At 43.1% G+C, this 25,759-nt stretch overlaps 1 protein-coding gene across 1 annotated transcript in view; it reads right to left on the reverse strand.

Annotated features, from left to right (window-relative positions):
* Nucleotides 1-4,822: 4,822 nt before the first annotated feature.
* MRPS27 (mitochondrial ribosomal protein S27) overlaps nt 4,823-25,759 on the reverse strand; it is a gene marked incomplete at its 3' end in the record, with an annotated part of 97,961 nt that continues 77,024 nt past the window's right edge. Inside the window, exons 5-11 of the mRNA XM_080704405.1 lie at nt 24,067-24,181; nt 21,775-21,853; nt 19,831-19,946; nt 13,203-13,305; nt 10,664-10,806; nt 8,387-8,557; nt 4,823-5,080 (exon numbers count right to left, since the gene is read on the reverse strand). Of these exons, the coding sequence (XP_080560531.1) occupies nt 4,823-5,080; nt 8,387-8,557; nt 10,664-10,806; nt 13,203-13,305; nt 19,831-19,946; nt 21,775-21,853; nt 24,067-24,181 (985 nt within the window). The remainder of the gene's footprint in view (nt 5,081-8,386; nt 8,558-10,663; nt 10,807-13,202; nt 13,306-19,830; nt 19,947-21,774; nt 21,854-24,066; nt 24,182-25,759) is intronic.

Genomic DNA, 25,759 nt, shown 5'->3' on the forward strand with positions numbered 1-25,759 from the left:
TTCATTTAGAGAAAGAAAAAAAAAAGATGACTTTAATCCACTTGTTTTCAAGGGTTTTGACTCCTTCTCATAAGATCTACAATCTTCCCACACACACATCTGATATCCAGGGCCAACCAGAAAGCAGGAAAACAAAATACAAGGTTTGGTTTTGGTGTCAAGAGAAAAGAGCCCCAAGGGGGAGAAAGATGTTTGTACCTCACTGTTGTTTTTCTTCTTTCCAACACCCTGCTCTTTCTTCTTCTTCTTTTATTTTTGTCAAGGTGAGTGTAGTGTGCAGGTCAAAACAAATCAAGCCAGAAGCGTTCATATTAGGTCAATTTAAAGTGTTTTATCGTGAATGTACTTACTTGGCCCAAGATTCCATGGAGGAGGGCTGTCTCCCCGCCAGGGTAGCACCACACAGACCTCTGTGACTAATTACAGTACAAAGCAGGTGGCTATCCCCCTCATTAGAGACTTTCCCATCTCCCGGGCTGCAGTGCTTTCCGATGATCTCCCCCATCAGTCGGCCTGACTCTGACACCTCTCAGGTGTGCAGTGACGGGTGCAGAGGCGGAGGCTCTTCTACCTCGGTAAAGCCTGAGTTATTTGAGGCTAGGATCTGTATGAATGACCTGTCTTTGTCAACTCCAGAGCACTTAGTATGGCGCCTGGCACACAGTATACAACAAATGCTGTGAGTCCACAAAGGCAGCCTGGCAGTTAGTAAGCACAGCAGACACCAAGTGCATAGGAGGGTCCACAGGGGTGAATAGCGCCGAACACTTCAGAGAGGAAAGAGGGTCACTGCAGCTGATGGCCTCACTGTGCAGCAGAGGTAAAACAAGGCCAAATTCTCAAAGTGGAATGAACAGCAACTAGCCAGGAAGTGCCACATGCCCTTTCAAAGAGTTTGGTGAAGCCAGGCATGGTGGCACACGCTTGTAATCCCCGTGCTTGGGAGGCTGAGAAAGGAGGATCGCACAGGTTTGAAGCTAATCACACTGGCTTAAGAGACCCTGTTTCCAAAAGTTAAAAAAAAAAAAAAAAAAAAAAAGGTCTGGGAGTGTAGCCTGGAGGTAGAAGGGCTTCCAGGAATCCCAGTACCACACACACACACACACACACACACACACACACACACACACACACAAAAAAAAAAAAAAAAAAAAAAACCCTAAAATAGGTCTTCAATCAAGAACTGGAAGAAGGAATTGTTAAGAGATACTGTCTGATAGGGAATTCTTGATGGTTCTGCAACAGGCAGACAGGTGGAGTTAAGGTCACAAATAAAGAGCCTGTGGAAGAAGGAAGGGGATAGCCATCATTTGAAAGTAGGCAGGATGATGGAGAGATATGTAAGGATAAGGCAGTGTTAAGGCAGGAAGGAGGCTGAGGCTGTGTTTTGTGGCCGAGTTTTCTTGGTGAAGAGGCAGGCAAGGATACTTGCTCAGTTGAGAGCTCATGCAGAGCAGCAGAGTTACAGAAGTCAAAACAGAGTCATTTATAGATAATTGGGACACAATCTTTAATTTTGTAGAGAAATTTAGCGTAATATACTTTATATACTAACACTTAGTGGGCCAGGGGCAAAGATAAGGGGTACATAAGTTACTCTTAAGGCAGACATTTCAAAGTGCCCCAAACTGGATGGCTTAGGAGGGGGCAGCTCTGGGGGCCATGCCGAGGGGTCGCTTGCCTCTTCAGCTCCCGGGGTTTGCTGCAAGCCTGGCATCCCCCAGCTGCACATGCTTCACCCCGGCCCTGTGACCTGTCTTCCTTTTGTCTTTGTTCTGCGCGCACCTATCTCCATCACATTTTTCCTTTTCAAATACCAGTCATACTGGGTTAGGGCCGACTCTAACCCTTAATTTGCTTACCTCAAGAAAAGACCTTATTTAGCCAGGTGTAATAGAACCCGCTTGTAATCCCACTACTTGGAAGGCTGAGGCAGGAGGATTACAGGTTTGGGCCAGCCTCAGCTACTTAGTGAGGCCCTCTGCAACTTAGTGAGACCCTGTTTCAAAATAAAAAAGAATAAACAATAGGGCTGGGGGGGGTATTAGCTCAGAGGTAGAAGGTCCCTGGGTTCAATCTCCAGTACCGCAAACAAAACAAAACAAAACAAAACAAAACAACAACAACAACAAAACCCTTGTTTTCAACTATGGTCAGAAGCTACGGTACTGGGGTCTAGAGCTTCAATCTTTTTCAGGGGTAATAAATTCAACCCTTATCTGGTGGGTTCAAGGACACAGGTCCTAGAATGGCAAGTGGGTGTGGATACAGGGAGATAAGATGCTGATGAGAATATCAGTGGGATAGTTGACCGCAGGCCCTGGACTGGAAAGGAAGCGGGTCAGCATAAATTCTGAGATCAAAGGTTTGAGTGACAAGTAAAGGCAAAAGAGTTTATAGGTGGAGTCACAGGGACAAGCTGGCTTGGCAAGGGTCACAGAATGACAAGAGACTGGATTTCCAGGTCCAAGGCTTCAGATTAGAGGTGAGGGTGGAAGTCTCACTGCAACTCTTGGCAGGTCAGCTAATGGAAAGTATTTTCCTTGTGGATCACGGTACCTAGAGCAGTTTGTCCACTGCATGGAGGAAGTCCCGCAGGCAATGTCAGCAAGGTTAGAGGATAATTGTGGTCAGAAGTCACTGGGTAAGGCGGAGAGCATCTTGCAGTTCAGGACAGGAGTTTGGGGAGAGGGTTAGAGTGGAAAGGGAGATTCCAAGAGGTCCTGTGTGGAAGGGATCCTCTGGGCTGCGGTACAGGGCCAGAGGAGCCTCTTTGAGCAAGGACTGAAAGAGTGTGTACCAGTATTGGAAATGGCCAAGGAAGATTTGAGAAAGCTATGATTGTTAATATATTTCAAAAATTGGGTGAGGGGCAAATCTGTGCAAGGACTTGGTTTCTGCCTAAAAGCAGGCAACTATTCCAATGTAAATTAACATAGCAAAAAGTAATTAACAAGTCAATAGGAGAGGAGAACTAGGCCTTTCTCTATCTAAAGACAGATCTACATGATTGGATAAGCTAGCTAAGATGGTAGGAGGGGTCGACCTTCATGAAAGGAGACACCTTGCTGGGGGAGGCACCTCACAGGGTAAGGGGAGGTACCTTACAGGGAAGGTCACTATGTCAGAATTACGTAAACAAGATGGAGGTCATGAGTATAAAAAGTTCGGTCCACGTGTGATCCTTTTGGTGTATTCATTTGAGTTAGCCCTCCATGCCAGTCTGGTATGGAGCTGTACCTATTCTCTGTATTTCTCTTTTAATAAACTTCTTTAAATCTTCAGCAACTGTACAAGCTATGCATATTTATTCTTAGCTTAGGACAAGAACCTACGGTAATTTTCTGTTTTGGGTCGTTTTGGGTTTTGTTGTGGTTTGAGGGAAATTGTGTCCGGGACCCTAACAGGGGTCCCTGGGAAGTTTCCCCACAACCATATTCTCACAAAATCCGTAACAGAGCGAAAGGGACAGGGGGAGGAAAAAATGAAGGCCAATTATGAGCCAAAGGATTAATCAGCTATTTCACACTGTGACAGCCATTCATTTCTTAAGGAAAAAGTTGCCTTTTGGTTTATAATTAACCCTTCCTCTTTATGTTAATAAGGGTGGCTGAAAATGCCCTGCCCTTGGTGAGCCAAGACACCAGCACCGACTGTGGTCATGACACTCAGCCAGGGTCAGCAGGCCACGCGGGCTAGTCCTTTGTTTGCTAGTAGAGGTGGTGTCAGGGAGGACAGTGGCAGCTGGCTTTGGGTGAGGTACTAGTTTACTTCCTTCTTAATAGCATGGAGATAATGGTGCACATTATGGGGCTGATTGAGGTGCTGGCTCACAGTGAGTCCTTAGAAAATGTTGAGTGGTAGGGGGCACGCTGGACCCCGGAAGAGCCGGGGCCCGGGTCGCAGGACTCTGGGCCCCGGGCTGGACCGCGCAGAGCACGCCAGATCCATGGAGAAACCAGGCCCGGTTGTAAGACCCTGGTTCACGGGTGGGGGTCAGGCGGGGCACGCCGGACCCCGGAACAGCCGGGGCCTGGGTCACAGGTTTTTTTTATTTTTTATTTTATTTTTTTTTCATTGTAAAGGCTATTTTATTTTTATTTTTTTATTTTTTAAAATTACTTTATTTTTTAAATTGGTGCATTGTAGTCATATATCAATCACATGGAAGTACAAGACTTGAGAGGATATACAAGCACACATCATCCAATTAGCCCTCATCCAGCCCCCATCCCATTCTTATATTCTAAACCTGTCACCCTGGATGCCTAATATTTGAAGCCAGTGGGAAGATGATCCTGAGCGCACTCCTGTCCGGGTCTCTCCCAGCACAGAATCGGAGGGCAGGATGTGCAGGAAGGAGGACGTGGGAAGGCAAGGCATCACGGCGGCTCGTGGGGATGCCTGTGTCAGAGGGCAAGGGAGGCACAGGGGCTTGGGACCCACTGCTGCCTGGGCTTGACGTGCCAGGGCCAGATAGGGAGGCCATTCAGAGCGCTGTGCTGGAGACCTGACTTCAGCCACAGCTTTGCCACCATCCTCACTATATACCAGGGGCTTCTCATGCTCATGAGCCATCCTTGTGCCCAGGACCCCACCAGAGCCTCAAGAGCCCCTTCTCAGTTAATTGGCTAGTGACTTCAGCCAATCGCCTGCCTTGTTCCTTCCCAGCCCTTCTTGGCATCTGGATAGGTAGCCACAGTGTCTTGTGGCCTTTAGACCGGACGTGACCTGCTTTATGAAGAGGGGCAGAGGCCTGCGGTTGTCAATGTAGAATGCTGTGAGGTATGGGGAGGGCCTTGTGCAGGGACAGCCTGGCTTGTTAGGCTGCTGCCTGTGCTGCTTTCTGGGCCTGGTGCTCCAGCTTGGCCTGGTACTCCTGCTTGGCCTTCTCCTTCTGCTCCTGTTCCCTCTGCAGCAACTGCAGCCGCTTCTGATCCCACTGCTGCAGTTTCTGCTCATAGGCTGCGAGGTCCTCTGCTTCACAGGTGGGGAGCTTTTCCTGCACAAGTTGGATGGTCAAAGTCAAAAGGCTTTTGGACTCAACTCTGCCCAGAGCCTGCAGCTTAGATTTTGAGGTCTGTTGGAAACAAAGAGGTGGGGAAGAGAGAGAGAGGGAGGGAGAGGGAGGGGGAGGGGAAGGGAGAAGGTGGAAGAAAAAGAGAAGCAATCATGTCACTTGCAAAAGTCACACACTTTGCTTGCAGGAAAAGGCACTTGTTGGTTGGCTGCCCTGTTGCCTTTCATCATCAGGCATTGCTGTTTATTTCTTTTTGGCACTGGAGACTGAACCCAGGGGCATTATGCCTCTGAGTTAAGACACCCAGCCTTTTTTTTATTTTGAAACAGGGTCTCGCTAAGTTGCTGAGGGTCTCGCTAAGTTATCCACACTGGCCTCAGACCTGCAATCCTGTCGTAGCCTCCCAAGTACTAAGATTAAGGTGTGCACCACCATGCCTGGCTACACTGCTGCTTTTTGCTATTCTTTCCAGCTTAGCAGTTTTGCTAAGATATGCCAGATGTGGTCTCTCCCCCTTGACTCACACGTAGTAAGTGCAACTCCATATGCTATGATGCCCTATGTCATTTCTTGTTTCAAACCACAAAGTCAGCACAGGCGTAACACGTCTCTGGCCTATTCCAAAGCAAGCTGCAAACTCCAAAAATCAGAATTCTAGGATGCAAGCAAAACGGTCTGGGCATCTGAGAGCTGGAGCGAGCCAGTCCGTGTGTTCTTCAAATGCCTGTACTACATGCTTGTCTTTTAGTGTTCCCTTCCACAGAGGGGAGCCATCTCAAGGATTTCCCTCTGCTGGCTCCCCTAGGCGCCTGCACCATCGTAACCTCTACCTGCTGCCTCCCCTGCAGCTGCATTGGAAATGGCAGCCTGCTTTGGTCAGTGCTAGATTCCTAGAGAAGTAGAAAATTAAAAACATTAATCCACTCAAATGCTTCAAGACGTAGATCACTGGGGAGCGGCACTCGTGGCGCCAGCTGCAGCCTATACCACACATCCCCATGTTCCACAGACCGAGGCAGTGCCTGGCAGTGCAGAGAGGCCTGCTTCAGCAGGGAAAGGGGTGAGGTCCAGGGCTCCACAGAGGGGCTGGAGGCCTGGTGTGGCCGGTCAGCCATGTAAAAATGGGTCATTAATAAAAACCAGGAAACAAGAAGACAAGGAAACATAAAATGAAAATAATTTCTTTCTTATATCACTCTCCCCAAGGTTCCAGGCCAAGACAGCTGGGACATCAAAATAAGAATTTAATTTCTTTTTTTTACTTTTTTTTTTTGTGGGAGTGGGAACTCAACCCAGGAGCATTCTACCTCTGAGCTTCACCTCCAGACTTCTGCTTTACACTCCAGCCATATTCTATTATTTATTTTGAAACAGGGCTTCACTAAGCTGAAGAGGGAGCACTACCACATCCGGTAGGACTCAATTTTGAGTCAGCAAACTTTTGTTCAAATTCAAATCATGAGCAAGTTTTTCTCATCCTAACTGCACAGAATCAGAGGAGAATCTCCTGCCCAAAGCTTTTGTGAGAATAAATAGTGTGTGAGAAAAAATAAAGAATAAAGACAGCAGGCAACTTAAATACTTGTCTTTTGCTTTTTTCAATTTTCACAAAATGCATTTGTGCATTCTGATTAAGAACCTAATGTAGGAACAGGTTTCTATCTGAGATTAAATATATACAAAACAAGAGAAAGAGGTAGTAATTTTTAGGAGAGGTGTGACAACCTTGGTTAATGTGAATGAAAACCTGTGAGGCACTAGGTGCAGTGGTGCATGCCTATAACTCCAGTACTTGGGAGGCTGAGGTAGGAGGATCGCAGTTCAAAGCCAGCCAAGCCAGCCTCACTCAGCAATTTAGTGAGACTTTGTTTAAAAAAAAAAAAAAATAAGCTGGGCGTGGTGGTGCATAGCTTGGGAGGCGGAGACAGGAGGATCGCGCAGGCTCGAAGCCAGCCTTGCTGGCTTAAGAGACCCTGTTTCCAAAAAAAAAAAAAAAAAAAATAGGTCTAGGATAGTAGCCCGGAAGTAGAAGGGTTTCCAGGAACCTCAGTACCACCAAAAATAAAAATAAAAATAAATAAATAAAATAAAGCTGGGCGTGGTGGTACACACTTGTAATCCCAGCATTCCGGAGACTGAGACCAGAGGATCGCAGTTCACGGACAGCCTCAGCTACTTAGTGAGGCCCTCCGCAACTCAGTGAGACCCTGTTTCAAAATAAAGAATAAAAAAGTTGGGCAGGGGGTGTAGCTCGGAGGTCAAATGCCTCTTGGTTTCATCCCCAGATCCTGAGTTGAATCCCAAATACCAGAAGAAGAAAAAGAAATCTGTAGGGCTGAGTAGATTTTTTTCTTTAACCTTTCTAAATCTACAAAGTTAGGCAAAATTTAACAGGAAAAGATGGGTATGCAAATTCTCAGCCTAGCTGTACTACTAACTTTCTTTGTACCTTGGGAACATTAATTTTCTTTCACAGTTTTAAGTTATAAAGGAGAGAAGCTGAGCAATGACCATACTGAAGCACTGGGAAAAGAAGGAGCATAAAATACAACAGAATCCCCCTAATCAGATGGGGAAAGAGGTTTCCCATAGCTGGCTTATTTTAACTAATAAACAGATTTAAGTGCAATAATCTGGCAAAGTGTTCCCAACACTTGGGAACGTTTTCTGCTCTGAAAACAAGGACTTCGATTCAGGCCTCTTTACGCCTTCCATGCAGCATGAAAGAAGCCTGCACCCCATCTCTCCACACTCAAATGTGGCTCGAATGTCTAACTGCGATTCTGAGCAAGCGCACTGAATGCAATGCGAGAAACGGCCTGACACTTTTCACCCTGGGTGGGGTCAGGCACTGTCACAAGGAGGCAAACTGTTATCCACCCATCAGACACATGGCAGGGACGAGTGGGTAATGACACCCTGCCTTAGTGAACACGACTGGGACAGGTTAGCCCCAGTAGAAAAAGAAGAATACAATTTCCACTGGCTTCTTTTAAGACCACTTCCACTGTGAAGCAATAAAAATGTAATTTTTGATGCCAGTTTTTTTTTTTTTTTTTTTTTTTTGTAGTAAGAGGATGGAACCCAGGGGCATTCTATCTCCGAGCTACACCCTCAGTTCTATTTTTTATTCTTTATTTTGAAACAAGGTCTCACTGAGTTACAAAGGGCCTCACTAAGCAGCTGAGGCTGTCCACAAAACAAGATCCTCCTGTCTCAGCCTCCCAAATGCTGCGATTACAAGCATGCACCACCACGCCCAGCTTGACGCCAGTTTTTAATGCCTGTGTGTGTGTGACACTGATGCATGGAGACTGCTTGTCCATCACCACAGCAGAGAGACACTCAATTTCTGCTACAATTCACCTTAAATCGCTCCAGGTACTGGGGAAGCTTGGACTGCTCTGGTTCCTCTATGTCTAGCTGCTCCATCAGGCTATCTGAGCGTGGGTTTTCTTCACCCTCTTGGGACTGTTCCTCTGATGTCCCCTCGGCTGGGGAAGTCAGCACCTTCAGCACTCCGTCCAGCACACTGAGCTGTGGGGCAGAGACAAAGAGGGTCAGAAACACAAGCCACATGAGCTTGCTGCACCATATGAAGAGGCTGAAGAGGGTGAAAGGAAAAACGGAATCTGCAAAACCAGGAGACAGAGCTGTGGCTCCTGCCTGTAATCCTCGTACTTGGGAGGTATAGAACCACAGGTTCAAGGCCAGCTTCAGAGGCTTAGTGAGATTGTTTCAAAATGAGAAATAAAATAGAGCTGGGGGTATAACTCAGAGGCATAACCCCCCTGGGTTCAATCCACACACACTACAAAAGTTTTCTCTTATAAATAAAACTGGAGGAAATAGACGAGTGTAGCTCAGTGGTAGAGTGCTGACCTAGCATGCTCTGGATTCTGGGTTCCATTTCCAGAACAGAAAAATAAAATAATAAAAAACAACAACAAGCCGGGCATGATAGCTCATGCTTGTAATCCCAGCGCTTGGGAGGCTGATACAGGAGGACCACACAGGTTCAAAGCCAGCCTCAGCTATGAAGTATAAAATAGGTCTGGTAGCATAGCCCGGAGGTAGAAAAGCCCCTGGGTTTCCCCCTCAGTACCACCAAAAAGAGGGGGAAGAAAACATAAATGATTATATTTTTGCAAATCAGAATTACCCTATCAGCAGGGCATGGTGGCACTCCCTTGTAATCCCAGTACTTGGGAAGCTGAGAAAGGAGGAGCACAGGTTTGAGGCCAGCCTCAGCAACTAAGTAAGGCCTGCAGAAACTTGGCAAGATTCTGTTTCAAAATAAAAAATAAAAAGGGCTTGAGGTGTACCTCAGAGACAAAATACCCCTGGGTTCATTAAAAAAAAAAATTACCCTATAAGATGGCATGGAAAACTCAGTACTAAATAAACGGTACAAATAAGCAAGCTAAGGATTATTTGTATAAGTGAATCAACAACACAGCAATCAAGTTCGCTTTTAATTAGGTAGGAACCTAAGAAATATGCTTGGCGGGCATTAAAGTGCCTCCCCTTCCATGTATTTCTTTGGGGACTGTTTGGAATTAGGACAAAGAAAAGACCACAACAGACCATAACCAACAAAGGCCAGCTGGGACGCACGTTACAGCCGCTGGACAGAGGCGCCGGCCTCCCTCAGAGAGTTTAGCTCACAGAGTATCTAATAAATTAGGAACCAGACTAATCTACATAAAATGCTGGCAAAGGCCAGGGATGCATACACGAAATCCATTCTGATGAGGTGATTTCTGTGACTTATAGTGAGTAAGTTAAAAATCAGAATTTCTTTTCATTTTGACCCCGCTAACCCTTTGTTTCCACTAAGGGTCCACATTGTCCCTGAGGATCACAGAGGCCCAGTCATCAGAAATTGGAGAGAACAATAGCAATACTTTTAGTACGTGACACCCAAACTGGACACATATGACATTCCTGTCAACACGGTAGTCACATTCCTCTAAGTTTGGAAAAAGGATGCAAACTAGGCTCAGCTCATAGGGAGTATTTCCCTGGTAAAGGATTTATGTGTATTTTTGTGTCTTTGATCACCAGCACTACTATAACAGGCTTAAGACACATATATTTAGAATCTGCTGTGATTCCTAGAGTCTGAGCCAAGTCTGGTTACTTTGCAGGGTCCAGGGTGCTTGGTGACTAAGAGGGATGAGCTCTGGGGCTGGGGACAGGACAATGATTGAGACCAGGCAACGTGACATCTCAGAGCCTGGAAGGGACTCAGCAGTGCATACCTCCACCACGCAGCGGCTTAACGCAAGGAGATTAAGCTCGTACCATCTCTGTCACAGGTTCTTCCTTGAGGGCTTTTATGGTGTGGGGGGGGACCCTCAAAGCTGCCATGTTGTCTCTAAGAACTATTACGAGGGTATAGAAACACCCACTGAGACGTCTGGAAAGGGGGCGGGGCGGTCAGTGGAATAGGCAGTGTTTTATTGAATTTAGCTTGAATTTCTGGGGAGGGGATTAGTTTTCCTCCTAGACAATAAGCCATACATCAACATAAATCGTATGCTTTTTGTCAGCAGTATTGGAAATGTTTTTCATTCCCTTTCAACTAGTTAAGTACCTATTCTATACAAATATGGAGAGTAGGAGGTAGGAGGAACATACCGCTTCTTCACATAGCTTTTTGTCCTCCGAGGCGGAGGCCGCCTTCTCCATCACTTGAAGGGCTCTGTCAAGGTAGCCTGGTTTCCATAGGAGAGGCATGTTGTGGTACACAGCCCTTATCCCCCGCTGCAATTCCACCTTCCCTGTGGACAAGAGAACAGTGCAGAATGCTCAACTGTGTTTCCCGCTATGTCCGGGACTTGAAGGTACGCATGGGAATGTTGTCTGGCAGCTCTAGAAGCAGAGAAGGATCATTTAAATCTGCACCAAGAGTTTCATCTTATCCAGTGACCTGGTGACATTTCAGGTAGATGATAAAGAATTTGGTAAACCTCACCCTGAACATTTTTTTGTATCATTTTCTTGTACTGGAGATTCAACCTAGGGGTATTCATTCTATCTCTGAGCTATGCCTCAGCCCTATTTTACTTTTTAAGACAGAGTCTCACTAGGTTGCTGAGGCTGGCTTTGACCCACAATCCTCTTGTCTCAGCCTCTCAAGTACTGGGATTACAGGGATGTGCCACCACACTCGGCTAAACAATTTTTTTAGTATAAATTTGTGTGAGCCTGTTTTTTTCCCCTCTTAGTTTTGGACTGCTAGATTCTCCTTAGGAAGCATGAATAACCCAGCCAAGGGAGCTCTCCAGAGGCTGAAATATCTGCCTCCAAAAAGTGGTACCCTTAAAACATAAGTCAACAGAGATACTATTTTTGTTTAAAGACCAAAATCTTCCCCAGAAGAAGAAATTCTGCAACTTTCCTATAGTGAAAATTTTGTTAACACCTGACAACTTTCCTTTGCCAGGAAATGTCTGACATTTTTCAAAAAGTGCCAAAATACCCAATCCGCTGTCTTTACAAACAAACAAACAAACAAACAAACAAACCAAACCCATCTTCTTCTTCCTTCTATTTGAGCTTCCTCAGTGATCAAATCACAGTCCTGGTGATCCTTTTGGACCTTGGAGGCATGAATAATCCTGGTGGGACCTCAAACCATCAGAACTGGAGCTTAAGAGGTGGGTGTGGACAGCAGGGCGGCAGGGGCTGTTTGTGCTGCAGAGTAGAAACCCTCTTTATACTAAGGATGAAAGTCACCTTGAGCTGCCACATCTTAAATCCACCTTTGCTTATCTTCCCTGGGAAGGAGGATTTGGGAAAGCTATAGTAGGCTACGAACAGACAAAGCTCATCAGGCGACAGCTAATTTTAGACCTTTAAGGTGCTTGTGGGTAGACAGCAGCCTCATCCTGGGCTATGCTTCCATCAGGGCCAAGTGACGCTGCACGGCCCATGACAGAGTGAGAGCAAAGAGCCCGTGATCTGAGTGAGACTGCCAGTCAGAGGACCAGGGCCTCTGCTCATGATTCCGGCAAGAAACACGTTCTTAGTCTGCCCGCTTCCCGAGCAGTCCATGCATCCTGAATGCTAATCAGAACGCAAAGGAAAACACATGTAAATAAATCAGTAGCAAAAGCAGGTGGCAAATAGGAAAAAGAGTAGTAAACGCTCTCTCTTTTTATGGTACTGAGGATCGAAGGCAGAAGTGTTCTACCTCTGAGCTATGCCTCAGAAAGGTCTTATTTTTTATTCTGGAACAGGGTCTCACTCAGTTGCTGAGGGTCTCGCTATGTTTCTGAAGCTGGCCTCCAACCTTTGATTGTCCTGTCTTAGTCTCCCCAACACTGGGATTACAGATGCGTGCCACCATGCCTGACTCTGGTCAACTCTTTTGTTCATCTACTAGTCTGATAAACACAGAATGGCCTCTTTCTCCGTTTGTATCTGAATCAGCATCCAGGAATGCCACATTGCTGGCAAAGATCAACTTCAAAAGCAGTAAAAACGTGGTAAGTTTGATAATTTCCTGAAAACAAAAGTAAGCAGAAGCACTTTAAATGATCAAGGAAAGGTACTTTAGACAGTGGAAGAATAGTGAAAACACGCAATTAATAAATCTCTGTAAATCAGGCCACATTTAACGCACACTCAGGTTGAATGCTGTCTGCCCAGATTCCACAATCCTGACCCGTTGGATTGTCAATTAAATCGCGAGGCACCAAAAGCGCGCCTAGGCGTGGACACTGCGCCGCAGCCACGGCTGCTCTCTGCTTCCAAAGTGCCACAGTTGTGCCGAGTGTCTTTTCTCTCATCTGAAAACAACAAGGTAACAAAGCCCCACCTGGAAATAAAGCCTGGATTTGAGGTCTAAAGAGACAGGAAGATCTCCGTTAGTACTAGGAGAAGTGCCAGTGGCTGGCTCCTCCTACAAAATGCCAGCACCGCCCTTCCCCTGCCCTTCCTCATGTGGATTTCAGCCACCAGAACTGGTTCTGACTTGTCAGATAGTGACAGATTTTAAGAACCTGTCATAACTGTAAAACCGTCATCAAGGTCTATTTTTATGCCGAAAAAATTAAGGTTGTAAGTGGAATTTCACGCTTAAGTTTAAATCCAGTTATGATTTCATTATGAAAGAGAAGAATGCGCCCTGTGGCTCCATGGAGAACAGCATATACAGGATCACTTAGCTTACCAAGAAGTGCATAGCCGTACAGCTGGGAACTCAAGCCTACTGAGTTTTTTTGTTTTAGGCCTGCAATTAACAGGGATGCACCGAAGTTCCTCTCCTCTTCCCACTGCAACAGAATATACCAGATTACAGTCCATCTAAGCAATGAATACTTTAGCCACAAATGTGATTTTTAGTAACAATGGGAAAAAAGAAGATGCTAAAGCATTAAATAAACATTTCAACATGACAGAGCTATGTATAACTTATATTCACAATTTTGTCAGTAAAGGTAATTTATGTTTAAAAAATATACAGCAAAGAAATACCCTGTATGTTAACAGATTTCTGGGGAACAAAATATTGGGTAATTTTGATTTTTCTCTTTGTACTTTTCATTACTTTCCAATTCTTGGTAAAAAGTAAGAGTTCCTTTTACAATCAGAAAAGCAAAACAAAAGAAAATATAAAGAGCATACTCCAGACCCACACCGACTGAAGACAGCCCAGGAGGATCACACAGGCCGCGTCACATGCTCACTCGCACCGCTACGGCATGATGGAGTGAGCTTTTGAATTGTAAACAATTCAGCCACGATAAGCTTTCTCCTTCACAAAGTTAAAATAAAAACCACTATTAAGTTGCTTTTAGATAGATCTGTGCCTCTTAAAAACAAATTAGGCAATCAGAAACACTTAGTGATTGTTTCTTTCAACCCAGGGTGTAAAATTACACTTCAATAAAATTGGAGCCTTTTGAGACACAGGGGAAAAAACAGGGGGAACCACAAGCATCACTCAGTCTGCCATACACTAGTAACAGCAGGGCCCGGGGGCTCCCTGAAAACCGGCGCCCAGAGGACAGCCATGGCAACTCCCCAGACAGCAGGAGCCGTGGCCTTCCTGCCCTCAGTACACACTGGCCCGGGCTGCAGCCCTTGCTCTGACGATGAAGCACAGCAAACAAAGGCCCGGTTCCCCACACAGGTCTCTGCACTTGGAGGCAGGGAGGAAGCAGAGAATGAACAGGTCTGCAGGCGGCAACCCCCACCAGGCAGGAGCGATGCAGCCCGGGTGTTCCTTACGCGCTGAAACCTCTAAATTATCAACAGCTTTGTTCAACATGAGGCTAGTTCTTGAGGTTTTCCCCTATACCTGTGAAAGCAGCAGATATCTTGGGAGAAAAATAAAACCTTCTTGGGTCCTTCTGTGGCACAGACAAGAAAAAGAGCTGGCAATTAAGGAACCAGGCCATTTAAAAGCAAACCACTCTAATCTGGGAAGCTCGCTTTCCCCATGTGCGCTGTTTGAAAAGTGCGCCAGTGAATAATGAGACGGGTGAGATGGTGACTGAGTGGTGATACGGGCTGAGCATTCCTAATCCCCAAACCCCAAAAGCCCTGAAGTCCTAGTTTTTGAGCACCAACATGAAAACACAAGTGGAAAATTCCACACCAAGAAATCTTGTTTCATGCATAAAATTATTAAAAATATCATACAAAATTCCCTCGGCTCATGCCCCTAAGGTGGATATGAAACATAACTGACGTTTTTTTTTTTTTTAAAAAAAACTTGGGACCCATGCCCCAAATATCTCATTATGTATGTGCAAATACACCGAATCACTAATTTGTATTTGTGTGTGCAAATATTCTCAAACTACTTCTAGGCCCATGCATTTCGAAGGATGTTTGCCCCCCCCCCCCCCGCAGTGCACCGAGGCAATAGAGTACCCCTCACTTCCCCTTGCACCCTGTCTCAGCTCCCCGTCACAGCTAGACACCTCAAAAGGGTTGCCCATGCTCCCTTGTCTCCTTTCCACACTTCAAAACCATTCCTTAATGCATTCTAATTTGGCTTCTTACTCCAAAATGCCATATTTACAAAAGTTATAATTTAGTGCCCCCATGTCACTAAATTCAGCGAACCTTTTTTCCCTCTTTTGATGCTGGGGATTGAACTCAGGGCGTCCCTACCACTAAGCTTCTCTTTTTTTATTTCACTAAATTGCCCAGGCTGGCTCGAACTTGGATTCTGTTCCTTCAGCCTCCCAAGCAGCAGGGGTTATAGCTGTGCACCACCGTGCCTGGCTTCAATTAGCTTTTTAAATTCTTCATCTTACCCCACCCTCTCAGAAGCAGGCTAACATATAGACTACTCTCTTCCCATGAATTTGGTAGTACAATGCATCCCTAATTTTCTTTATTTTAATTTCCACCCAAAGTTTTTGTGGAAATTATTTATTGGGCACAGTACAATAATTTGATGGATGCAAACAACGTTGCCCAAACTGTATCTCCAAATCACATCTTTCCATTGAGTCTCCAATTTCCTTTATGGAATCTCTTAATTATCTCAAAAGTATTTTAAGCTGCAACATGCTTAGGATTAAAAATTAATGATTTTTCCTATAAAAACTGGCCCTTTCCAGACTTCCCTTTGCAAACTCTTAGTACCCACTGTGTTTGGATGAGTAGGGACTGAGGAGATGCGTGACCCACCCTTCCCCTGCCTCTCCATCTAGTTCTTCACCTGGTTACTTACCTCTCAAATACGACCTGTGGATGCTAACTCCACCTCCCTCTGGTTGCTAGGCCACCGTTACCTGTTGCTCAGAACTACAAAGGAGCCTCAAAACTAGTCTGATCATAGCTACCCTTGTCTTGTCCTGATTTCTTATCCACATCACAGCCAGAAGGACCTTTCTAAAAACAAATCGGATAATGCTGTATACTCGAGCCTTTTTAATGGCTCCTCACTACTTTAGGATGAAGCAAAAATGGCCTCGCGTGACCTTTGCTCTCCAAACCTATCTGTGTCCTCCCTATCAGTCTTCTCAATTGTGGGGACTTGGGCTTCCTTCCTTCAGCCCCTTTCTGCTTGCCATGTTCTTTCTGCCACTGGGTGTTGGGGCATGTTATTTCCTCTTTTTCTTCTTCTCTTCAGCCACTTAATTACCATTCGTCCTTCAAATATTAATCCAAAAAATATATCCAAAAGGAAGCCCTTCCCAACTAACTTAATGTTTGCTTTCCATTGTACAACTAGTACTTGGGACTATATGAAATAAATAGGTGCTCAATATATTTTAATAAATTGACAATGAAAACAGACTATTTCACAGGCTGTGGCACTCATCATGTAAGGCATAACATACCATCAATTCTTTAGAATGTGAGCTCAACTAGATGACCTTCAGTTCCCACCCAACAGGGATGTTTTGTTGTTAAACACGAGGTTAAGGGCAGACCATGGGGCGTGCCCTCCTTGCTTCCTATCAGGTAGCTGAACACTTACTGGCTGAATTCTGTAACATCACTGTGCCCGTCTATTTGTCTTCATCGAGCTATTGTGAAGATTAAAGACACTAAGCCACTTAAAACAATAAGAACACAGCTCAGTTTAATAAATGCTAGTTAAAATGTAGTCATTCAAGTTTTATTACCTTCAAAAGGGCTGAGCGTGTAAATTAGTGGTAAGGTCTGGCCTAGCATGCAAGAAGCCCTGGGTTCCATCCCTAGCACCCCTGGCACTTCTAAGCTAGAGTGTTTTTCAATGTCCAGCATGCCCACCTTTTTTTTTTTTTTAATTTTTTATTGGTGCACTGTATTCATACATCATAGTGGGATACAAAAAAACTTTTGTAGACCTACATGCACACATCGCCTAGTCAGCCCCCACCCTATCCCCACCCCATTCCCTCTCCATCCCTCCTTCCCATGCTTGGCTTAGTGGTTGACATCTAGTATTATAGCAATTTATCCAAAATTAAAAATGATAATCTCACATAACAGTTTCACTTGTCTGATACCAAGCTTTTGATGACTTAAAGATAACATTTCAATATTTCCTTTTTGCTTTCTTTCTTACCAGAGAATACTTTTTTTTCTATTTTTTTTAGGTGAAACTATCATATATTTATATATTTATTTTTCAGGAAAAAATCTATCCTAATATGGAATATGGACTCTAGATATCGAAAATGATCTCGAAAAAGAACAAAGCTAGAAGATATATATTTTCTGATTTCAAGCCATATAAAGCTACAATAATTGAAACAGTGTAGTACTGTTATAAAGGCAGATATATAAACCATTGGAGTTAAATAAAAGCCTAGAGATAAATTCTTCCCTATATTGTCAAGTTATTTTTGACAAGGTTTCCACGAACATTTGGTGGAGGAAATAATAATCTTTTAATTAAATATTGTTGAAAAATAATAATTACATGAAAAAGAATAAAATTGGACCCTTACCTAATCCCATATACAAATATTAACTCAAAATAGATAAAAGACCTAAATATAAATCTTAAGACTATAAACTTTTAGAAGAAAATCTGGGTCATAAAACCTCACAACATTGAAATTGGCAGTGATTTCTTGGATATGATTTCAATGGCACGGGCTACAGAAGAGTATACAAACTCCCTTAAAAAAAGAAAAAAATTGTATATCCAAAGACATGTAAACAGAGTTAAAAGTTACTGATAGAATGGGATAAAATATTTCCAAATGCTATATCTGAAGGTATATTAATATTCCAACTAAAAATCCAAAAAATTAGCAACAATAAAAGCAAACAATACAATTTAGAGATAGGTAAAAGACTAACATAAATAATGAATCTCCACAGATAACCAATCTTAGTTGTTTGTTGGATAGAAAATCTTGTTTCTCTGGTTCTGGTGTGTGTTACCTATTTCTTCTTTGTAGTTAATCTCTTTGAGTATTTTCTCTAGCGCTGGTTTTGAAGACATAAATTCCTTCAGTTTCTGTTTGTCATGGAAGCTTCTTATTTCTCCATCTAATTTGATAGAAAGTTTTGCTGGGTAGGAAATTTTTGGTTGGAAGTTGTTTTCTTTCAGAGTTTGGAATATGTTACTCCAAGCCCTTCTGGCTCTCATGACTTGGTTTGGGAAGTCTGGAGTGATTCTAACTGGTTTGCCTCTGAATGCCACTTGGACCTTTGTTTTTGTTGCCTTTAAGATTCTCTGCTTGGCTTCCACATTGGTCATTTTGACAATTATGTAGCGTGGGGATCCTCTTCTCCGATCCTGTCTAAAGGGAGTTCTATAAGTTTCCTGGATCTGTGTATCGACCTCTTGCTCTATGTTTGGAAAATTTTCTATTACTTCCTTGAAGATATTGTTGATCCCTTTGTTTTCACCTTCTTTTCCCTCCTCTATTCCAATTATTCTTAGGTTAGCTCTCTTAAAATGTGCCCATATTTCTTCAATGTCAGATTCCTGCTGTCGGATTTTTTTTTCTAGATTAGAAACTATGCGTTCATTTTTGGATTGATCATCTTCTAAGAGCGAGATTCTATTCTCCATGTGGTCTAATCGGTTGTTTGTACTTTGAATTGAGTCCTTTACTTCATTAATTGCATCCTTTATCTTTTTTGGCTCTTTCTGAATTCTTTTCTAAACACCTCTATTATTTCTACAGTTATTTTCCTGATTTGATCTTCTAGAAATCTCTGATTTTCTGTTTTATCAGGTTCTGATGTTGTGGGGTTGTGGGCATTCATTGCTCCATTGTTATTCCTCTTTCCCATGATTTCGGAAGTTTGTGCCTTCTCTGGGTTCTTCCCTTGGGTCACTATGACTTCACTTAAGGTGTTCTGGATCTTGAGTCTGTGGTATCTCGGACCCCACTACTCCGTTACTGGGTTGTATCACAGAGTCTCAGACCCAGGGAGTCGATAAAGGCTGCTTTAGACTATGGGGAGATCCCGGTTGGGCATTCTCCTATGGTGTGATATCTCTGCCACTGACACTCCCCCACTGGGTCAAGTCCCTGGGAGTACAGTACTGGGATTTCTCCTCTGGGGCCACAATTTGACTCACTGTTGTTGAGTGCGCAGATGGAGCTGTTGTGGACTCGGTGAATTTGCTGCTGCTGCTGCCGGCGGCAATATGGCGCTGCTGCCACACTCTCGGCCGTGAGGCTGGCATATTTCTTTTCTGGTTTTGAGCTCCGCTCTGAGTTCCTCGGCTCGCTGTCCGCCGCTCCTCTCTGGAGCCTGGTGGGCTGTTGAGTGCGTTGGTCTGGTGCCGTCTGGTGATTCGCCGCTGCCGCTGGCAGTAAGGCGCTGCTGCTGCGTCCTCGGCCATGAGGCTGGCGTGTCTCCTCTGTGGCTCTGAGCTCTGTTCTGAGTCCCCCTCCTCTCTGGAGCCTGGTGATTTTTTTGTTTCTCTGGTGATGGTGTTTTCTGGCTATTAAAGGCGCTGATTTTGTGGTAATGGAGATTGGTTGTTAGCAGGGCTCTTAAGCCCCGCTTTTCTCGGTTGCCATCTTCCCGAAAGTCTATCCAGCATGCCCACCTTTGATCTCAGCTGTTAAATTAGGGCATTTTGTCATTGTTTATTGCTACTCTAACAGTAATAACAAAATACCCTCAAAATAAAACAAACATTCACAAGAATTTTGATTTGAAATTCTTTTCAAGCGGAAGAACATCCAGTTCAACTTTGTTATAAGCCAGTAACTAAGATGTGCAGAATGAACACGCATTTCTGTTGTGTGTGGCCACAGAGCTGTACATGGGACACCTCTATCCAGATTTTGAAAGCAAGTCTCCTCTAACCAAGTAGCCACCACTTGCTCTTTCCTAAAACTCTCAGTACTGCTTCAGGGCAGATCACTTACGCTGAGGTCTGTCTTCTTTGCCAGGCAGTGGTATAAAACATAGAGGGAGAGAAGCTGGGTGGAAGGTACTTCAAAGGCTTCTTGCATCATGACCTCAAAAACCACAGATAAAGCATCTGGAAAGAAGATGAAAGTGAGAAGAAATTAGTCCCAGGCAGCATCATCACACTTGTTCACTGTGAACACTTTTAAAAAATGGGGAATGGTAGAAAAATTAGCAGAATTAGAAGTAAAAAATGTGAGCTGTGATCCTAGTTCTTCTGTGAATTAGGTCTTCCGGGTCTTTCCCAAGCCTTTAGCTTCTATTGTACATGCTGTGCTGTGCTAAATGAGGTGCTAATGTATCAATGTACTCCAGAACATAAAATAAGCCACTTCATCTCTCTTGGCTCCCACTATCATTTCATAACCATCAAGTGCTATTAGCCCTACTTACGTCCAAAGACTTTAGGACAACCCAACAAGATAATGCATGTGAAATGCCTTATTAATGGTGAAGCAAACTCAAGGCATCAAGTCCATCAGCTAGAAGAGCTAAGGCATACAGAAAGCAAGTGCATCTGTTTCAAGGTCACTCTGAGGACAAGGCTCGGAGGCTGGGCCACCTGCCCCCAGCCCCAGCGCTGGTGCCTTTTCACTGTTGAGGCTGAGGAGGACAAACGCCAAATCCCAGGTATTATTTCAAAGACAGAAAAGTAGTTATTTTGAAAGGAACAATAAGGCTCAGTCTCAAGAGACTTAAAAGAAGGGAAAGGAAAATGCTCACCATCAGTTGTAAGCCCCAGAGTATAGCATGCAACACAGACATTTGTTTTCACATGCACGTTGGTCATAGAGCATGCCCTGAGGATTCTTAACTCCCTTGAGATTATATGACATAGATGGAAGCTAAGAAAGGCAAATACACAGTCTCCTTCCCTTAGTCATCTGTTGTTAGAGAGCATTAATACTGGTTTAAAACCTAATGTCTAACATATCACAAGCACATACTCATAATTAGACGAGCTATTTGGCATGATTTGTAGCTGCTCCTAGCCAGCCGGTTTGCATAACTTGCTCTGGTTCTGAAGGAGGCCACAGACAGGATTTTCTGTATATTCTTTTTGCAAATGGGGAAACTGAGATAGATAGGCAGATAAGAAAGTCATACAGTAAACCCAGCAAAATAGGGAGCTGGAAGAGATTTAAATAAACCAATAATATTTTAGAAGAACATGAGGCTAAAAATCTGGTCTAAAAAAATATCTAAGATCTGCCAACTGTTCATTACAGAATCTGAAATTACAAATGAAAACTAAATCAAATTTACTTTATTTGTGTTCTGCATTTCAATCAGCTTAGTGAAATTAGTATGACCTTTATAATTAACATTTCCTCTATAATCTCTTATGTTCTTTGAGATTTTCTATTCTAAAGGCAATAAAAAGCATTAAGTATTATATGCTTTTATATTATGTTTTTATGTTTTTATAAGTAATAATAACCTTCATGAACACTTTTCTGATTAAAGAGTGATGTGAAGTGATGTCATAGGTAGCTCAGTGTGGTGCGCACACCTGTAACCCCAGGACTCTAAGGCTGAGAAAGGGGAATCAAGGGGAATCATAGGCTTGAGGCCAGTGCAAAGTAACTTTGTGTGACATCCTGTTAACAAAAAAAAAAAAAAAAAAAAAAAAAAAAAAAAAAGGCTGGGGGTGTAGCGCAGAGGTAGAACATCCCTGGGTTCAATCCCTAGTACCAAGTTAAGAAAGAAAAAAAGTTCAATCCCTAGTACCAAGTTAAGAAAGAAAGAGAGGCAGAGGGAGAGGGAGAGGGAGAGGGAGAGGGAAAGGGAGAGAGAAGAGGTCATTAAGAAATTTAAAAAAGGAAAGTGACTGTACTTACATACTTTCTTCTGAGTGTTGAAAACCCTATAATAAATACTTAAATGGTTTGGTTTCTTACCTTTATAATTTTCTTTTTTTATGAAAGAATCTATCAGTAAATTGAATGTAAAGTTATCTGGAAAAATCCCATATTGAACCTGTAATATGAAAAAAAAAAGGAATCTAAAATATGCCTGTGTATTATTCAGGTAAAACTTGCCACCATTAGCTTTAAACTATGTGATTATCATTTTGCTGCATCTGTGACAGTCACACAGAAGCTGTGACTCATGAGGTTTAGAAACTGGAACTGCTGGACAGCGTGAGAAAGTTATGAGTGGGTGTCTGATGTAAGGAGAATTGATATGTGAAATAGCTCAATTCTAACACCGTGCCACAACTAAAAACAACACAAAATAAAAAAGAATCAAACTACTCCTCCACCAACTGGTTCAGTGATTCTTTTTATAAGGTATGAAAATGTTGCAGAAATGGACTCTCCAGACAGCTCGAATTATGCCCCTGGTCCTTGGCCTGGCTTTTAAAGATCTGAGAAAATATGCCAGTACCTATTTGAACTAACCAGCCTCTTAGGATGTCGTGTTTATAAGCAGCTGAGTATTTGAGAATTCGGACAGAAACTTAAAAAAAAATAAAATTCTAGTATTAAATATGGATGTTTTAGCACTTGCCTCAGAATTTTCTAGGAGTACTTTAACAGCACGGATCCTAAGTGTCAAACCCAGAGAATCAGGATCTCTGGCACTGCGCACAGAAGCCTTAAGTCTGAGTGACCTTTGCATGTGCTTTCCAAGCGTGCTTGGGTTTGACAATGATCTACACTGTGGTTGAATATTTATTTTAAGCTCTTATGTCAATAGTATTAACCACCATTTCCCACACTGCTCTATTTTTCCTCACAAACATCCAGAAACACCAGGGGAATTTTTTTCTGGTACATGTCCCCCTGGGAGACAGCCCTAAGGCCTACTTGTGAGTCAGGACAGATGTAACTGGAGGACAGGCAGGCAGGACTGGGTTGCCTCAGGTATGCTGACTGGATCAGTGTTTCGGAGCCATGCTTTGAAGGCTGCAGCTCACAGCCAGTCTGTGTTTCTCAAAGCACTCATCCAAATCAGCACTAACCCCAAAGAGAGAAATAATAATTTGGCAAAACCAAAATATCTTAGGATGGTAAATCTTTAGTTAAAGCTGGAAAGGGCCTTAGAAATTAACTGGTCCATGACTCTCACTATAAATTAAAATCAACTGGGAACTTAAAAATATTTATGAAGACTGATGAGGCAGAGCACAGTGGACATTTTAGGGCAAACTTTCTGATATGATGCTATATTGATGGATACATATCATTAAACATTCATCCACACCCATAAAATGTACAACATCAAGAATGAACCCTAAAGTAAGCTATGGGCTCTGAGAGATAAGGATATGTCTGTCAATGTAAGGTTTAATTTTAATAGATGTGCCACTCTGTGTAGTAGAACATTAATCATAGGGGAGGCTATGGATGGAATATGTGGGAAATTTCTGTACTTTCTGCTCAATTTTGCTGTGAACCTAAAACTTATCTAGAAATAGATCAAACAAGGGGCTAAATGGGTGATGTGTACATGTATGTCCACATCAGTTTTTTACCCCAATATGATGTATGAATATAATGTACCAATAAAAAAATAAAAATAAAAATAGATCAAACAAACAAAACCATTAAGAAACAACAACATACCAATGCCTGGGCCTTAGAAAGATCAATTAAATTAGAATCTTTGGGGTAGAGCTAGGCACCGATAATTTTAAAAAAGATTCTTTGGTGACACGAATAGGTAGGCAGCATTGGAAATTACTCACTGATTTAGTACAACCCACTCAAATTAGAAAAAACTAAGACCTAGAAGGGAAAAATTATTTGCCTGGGGCTCTGGGCAACTGGTATAGGGTGAGTAGGTATAGCCTGGGTCTTCTCATTCCTAGTATGGTGGGCTGTCCACTAAAGACTTTAGGAGTGGCAGAAATGAGATCATTTCCCCCATAACACTTTATCAAAGGAAACCAGGCAAGAAACTCAAGGCTTAGGCACCAAGAACAAGTGACCACCCCGAGAATCCTCCTACTTGGACTACCTCTTGCTTTCTCACCTCTTTTCTGAGCCAACCCCCTTGGAAAAGGAGCATCAACGGGACTTTTTATTTTTAATTTGTTGATTAATTTATACTCAGCCAATTCTGAAAAAGCTATCTGAGGGCAAATAGGTTTGAAAAGTGATTTCTGGTGTTATTCTTTACTGTACTGTCATAGGTACAAGTAGTACTTTATCTAAACCCCAGAAGCATGCCCGGAAACTACTCACCTTATTTACAAGGGTATATAAGGCCTTGTCTTGTGCACCATATTTTAGACACTGCCTAATCCAGGCGTGGATAGTCCATTCTCGTAGGTACCAGCAGTTGGGACTGTGTCGAAATCTAAATAAAGCCCAAAAACAAAAAAGAAAACTGGCCTTATCTTTGAAATGTCCACACCACAACAACCAGTCCTCCTGTTATTTACTCAGTGTAGTCAATGAGTTGACTCATAAAAGTCAACAGATGATAAAAACTTGAGGTTGAAACTCATTAACTATCAGACTAAAGACGGAAAAGGAAGGCAAAATAATAAATAAGAAAAATTTAAAATCTGTATTCCTAATTTATTGCCCCCACTTCAACATCTTGCTTTAACATGAGATTTGTGAAAACGGATTTGGCAGAAAATACTAACTGTGGAATTATGTAAATATTCATTTCATTAGAAGAGAGCTGTGAGGCTACAGTTGATGTTTTGTAAGTTTAAAATAAAACATAGAACTCTAGAGGGAAATCATTTTTGAGTAATATTATTATGTCTTGTGGTGTTTAGGAGAGATTAGAACAGCTTTCATTAAACCAAAAGTAATAAAAAAAAAAAAGAAGAAAATATAAAGGTTGAACAAAATTTCACATTCACACCTTCCAGGAAGCACAGTCCACTGCCTTCTCCATAGCTTTCTAGCCCTCCCGCGGCTCTAAAAGTCCGCAGCAGCCCAAGATGAGGTATAAGCAGCAACACCATCCCACAGAGGAATTCTGATGCTGCGCTTGACTCAAATCCACACCACGAATGCCTGGGGCCGAGGCTGCTGCTCCCCGCTCCTCAAGGCCCAGGACAAAGAGTGAAGCTGGAGTGGACGGGGCTGTGGTGACAGGGCTCTGTAGTCCCTCTTTCTATGTTTTTATTAAGATGGGTCCTCCTCTGTCTTATCATGTCAGCCAAGTCCTACCTTTTCTCCTCTTGTCTTCCACCTTTTCTTTGGTCATGTGGGTTGAACTCAGTGTGTTCTACCTCTGAGGCACACCCCAACCCTTTGTACTTGTTCTTTTGACACAGGGTCTTGCTAAGTTGATGAGGCTGGCCTTGAACCTGATCTTTCTGTCTCAGCCTCCCACGTGCTGCAATTATGGGCTTGCACCACCATAGCCAGCCCATTTTCTTTAACCACTCAGAAAGTAGACCAATCTCTTTTGGGTACTGGGTATTAAACTCGGGGGTGCTTTGTACCACTGAGGTATATTCCCAACCCTTAAAAAAGAATTTTTTTTGGAGACAGGGTCTTGCTTTGAATTTGGGATCTTCCTGACTCAGCCTCCTGACCTGCTGATATTACAGGTGTAGGCTACCATGCCCAGCTTGAACTATTTTTTTTTAAATAAAAAGATAAAGAATTTGAGCTAAATAATTGAGAACATAAGCTAAAACTAGCATTTTTAGAGGCTGCTTATTCAATATGCCACCTGCTATTTCCTGCCATCTGCCATTGGGATACTTTCCTTCTGAAGAGATGCCAAGGAAGAGCCTGCAGAAAGGTGAGGAAGTGAGAAACAGTATCTAATTTAGGCTAGCTATTTGTTCCCCGGTAAAAATAATAGATGAAGATGCTTTATAGATTTAGGGTCACCTAGCCCTCCTCACTTTTTTATATTTTAAATCTTAAGTTTGGCTGGAAATGTCTCTTTCATTCTAGTTTT

This window comes from Muscardinus avellanarius, assembly GCF_963383645.1.
Source record: "Muscardinus avellanarius genome assembly, chromosome: 1".
In the NCBI taxonomy this organism is placed as follows: Eukaryota; Metazoa; Chordata; class Mammalia; order Rodentia; family Gliridae; genus Muscardinus; species Muscardinus avellanarius.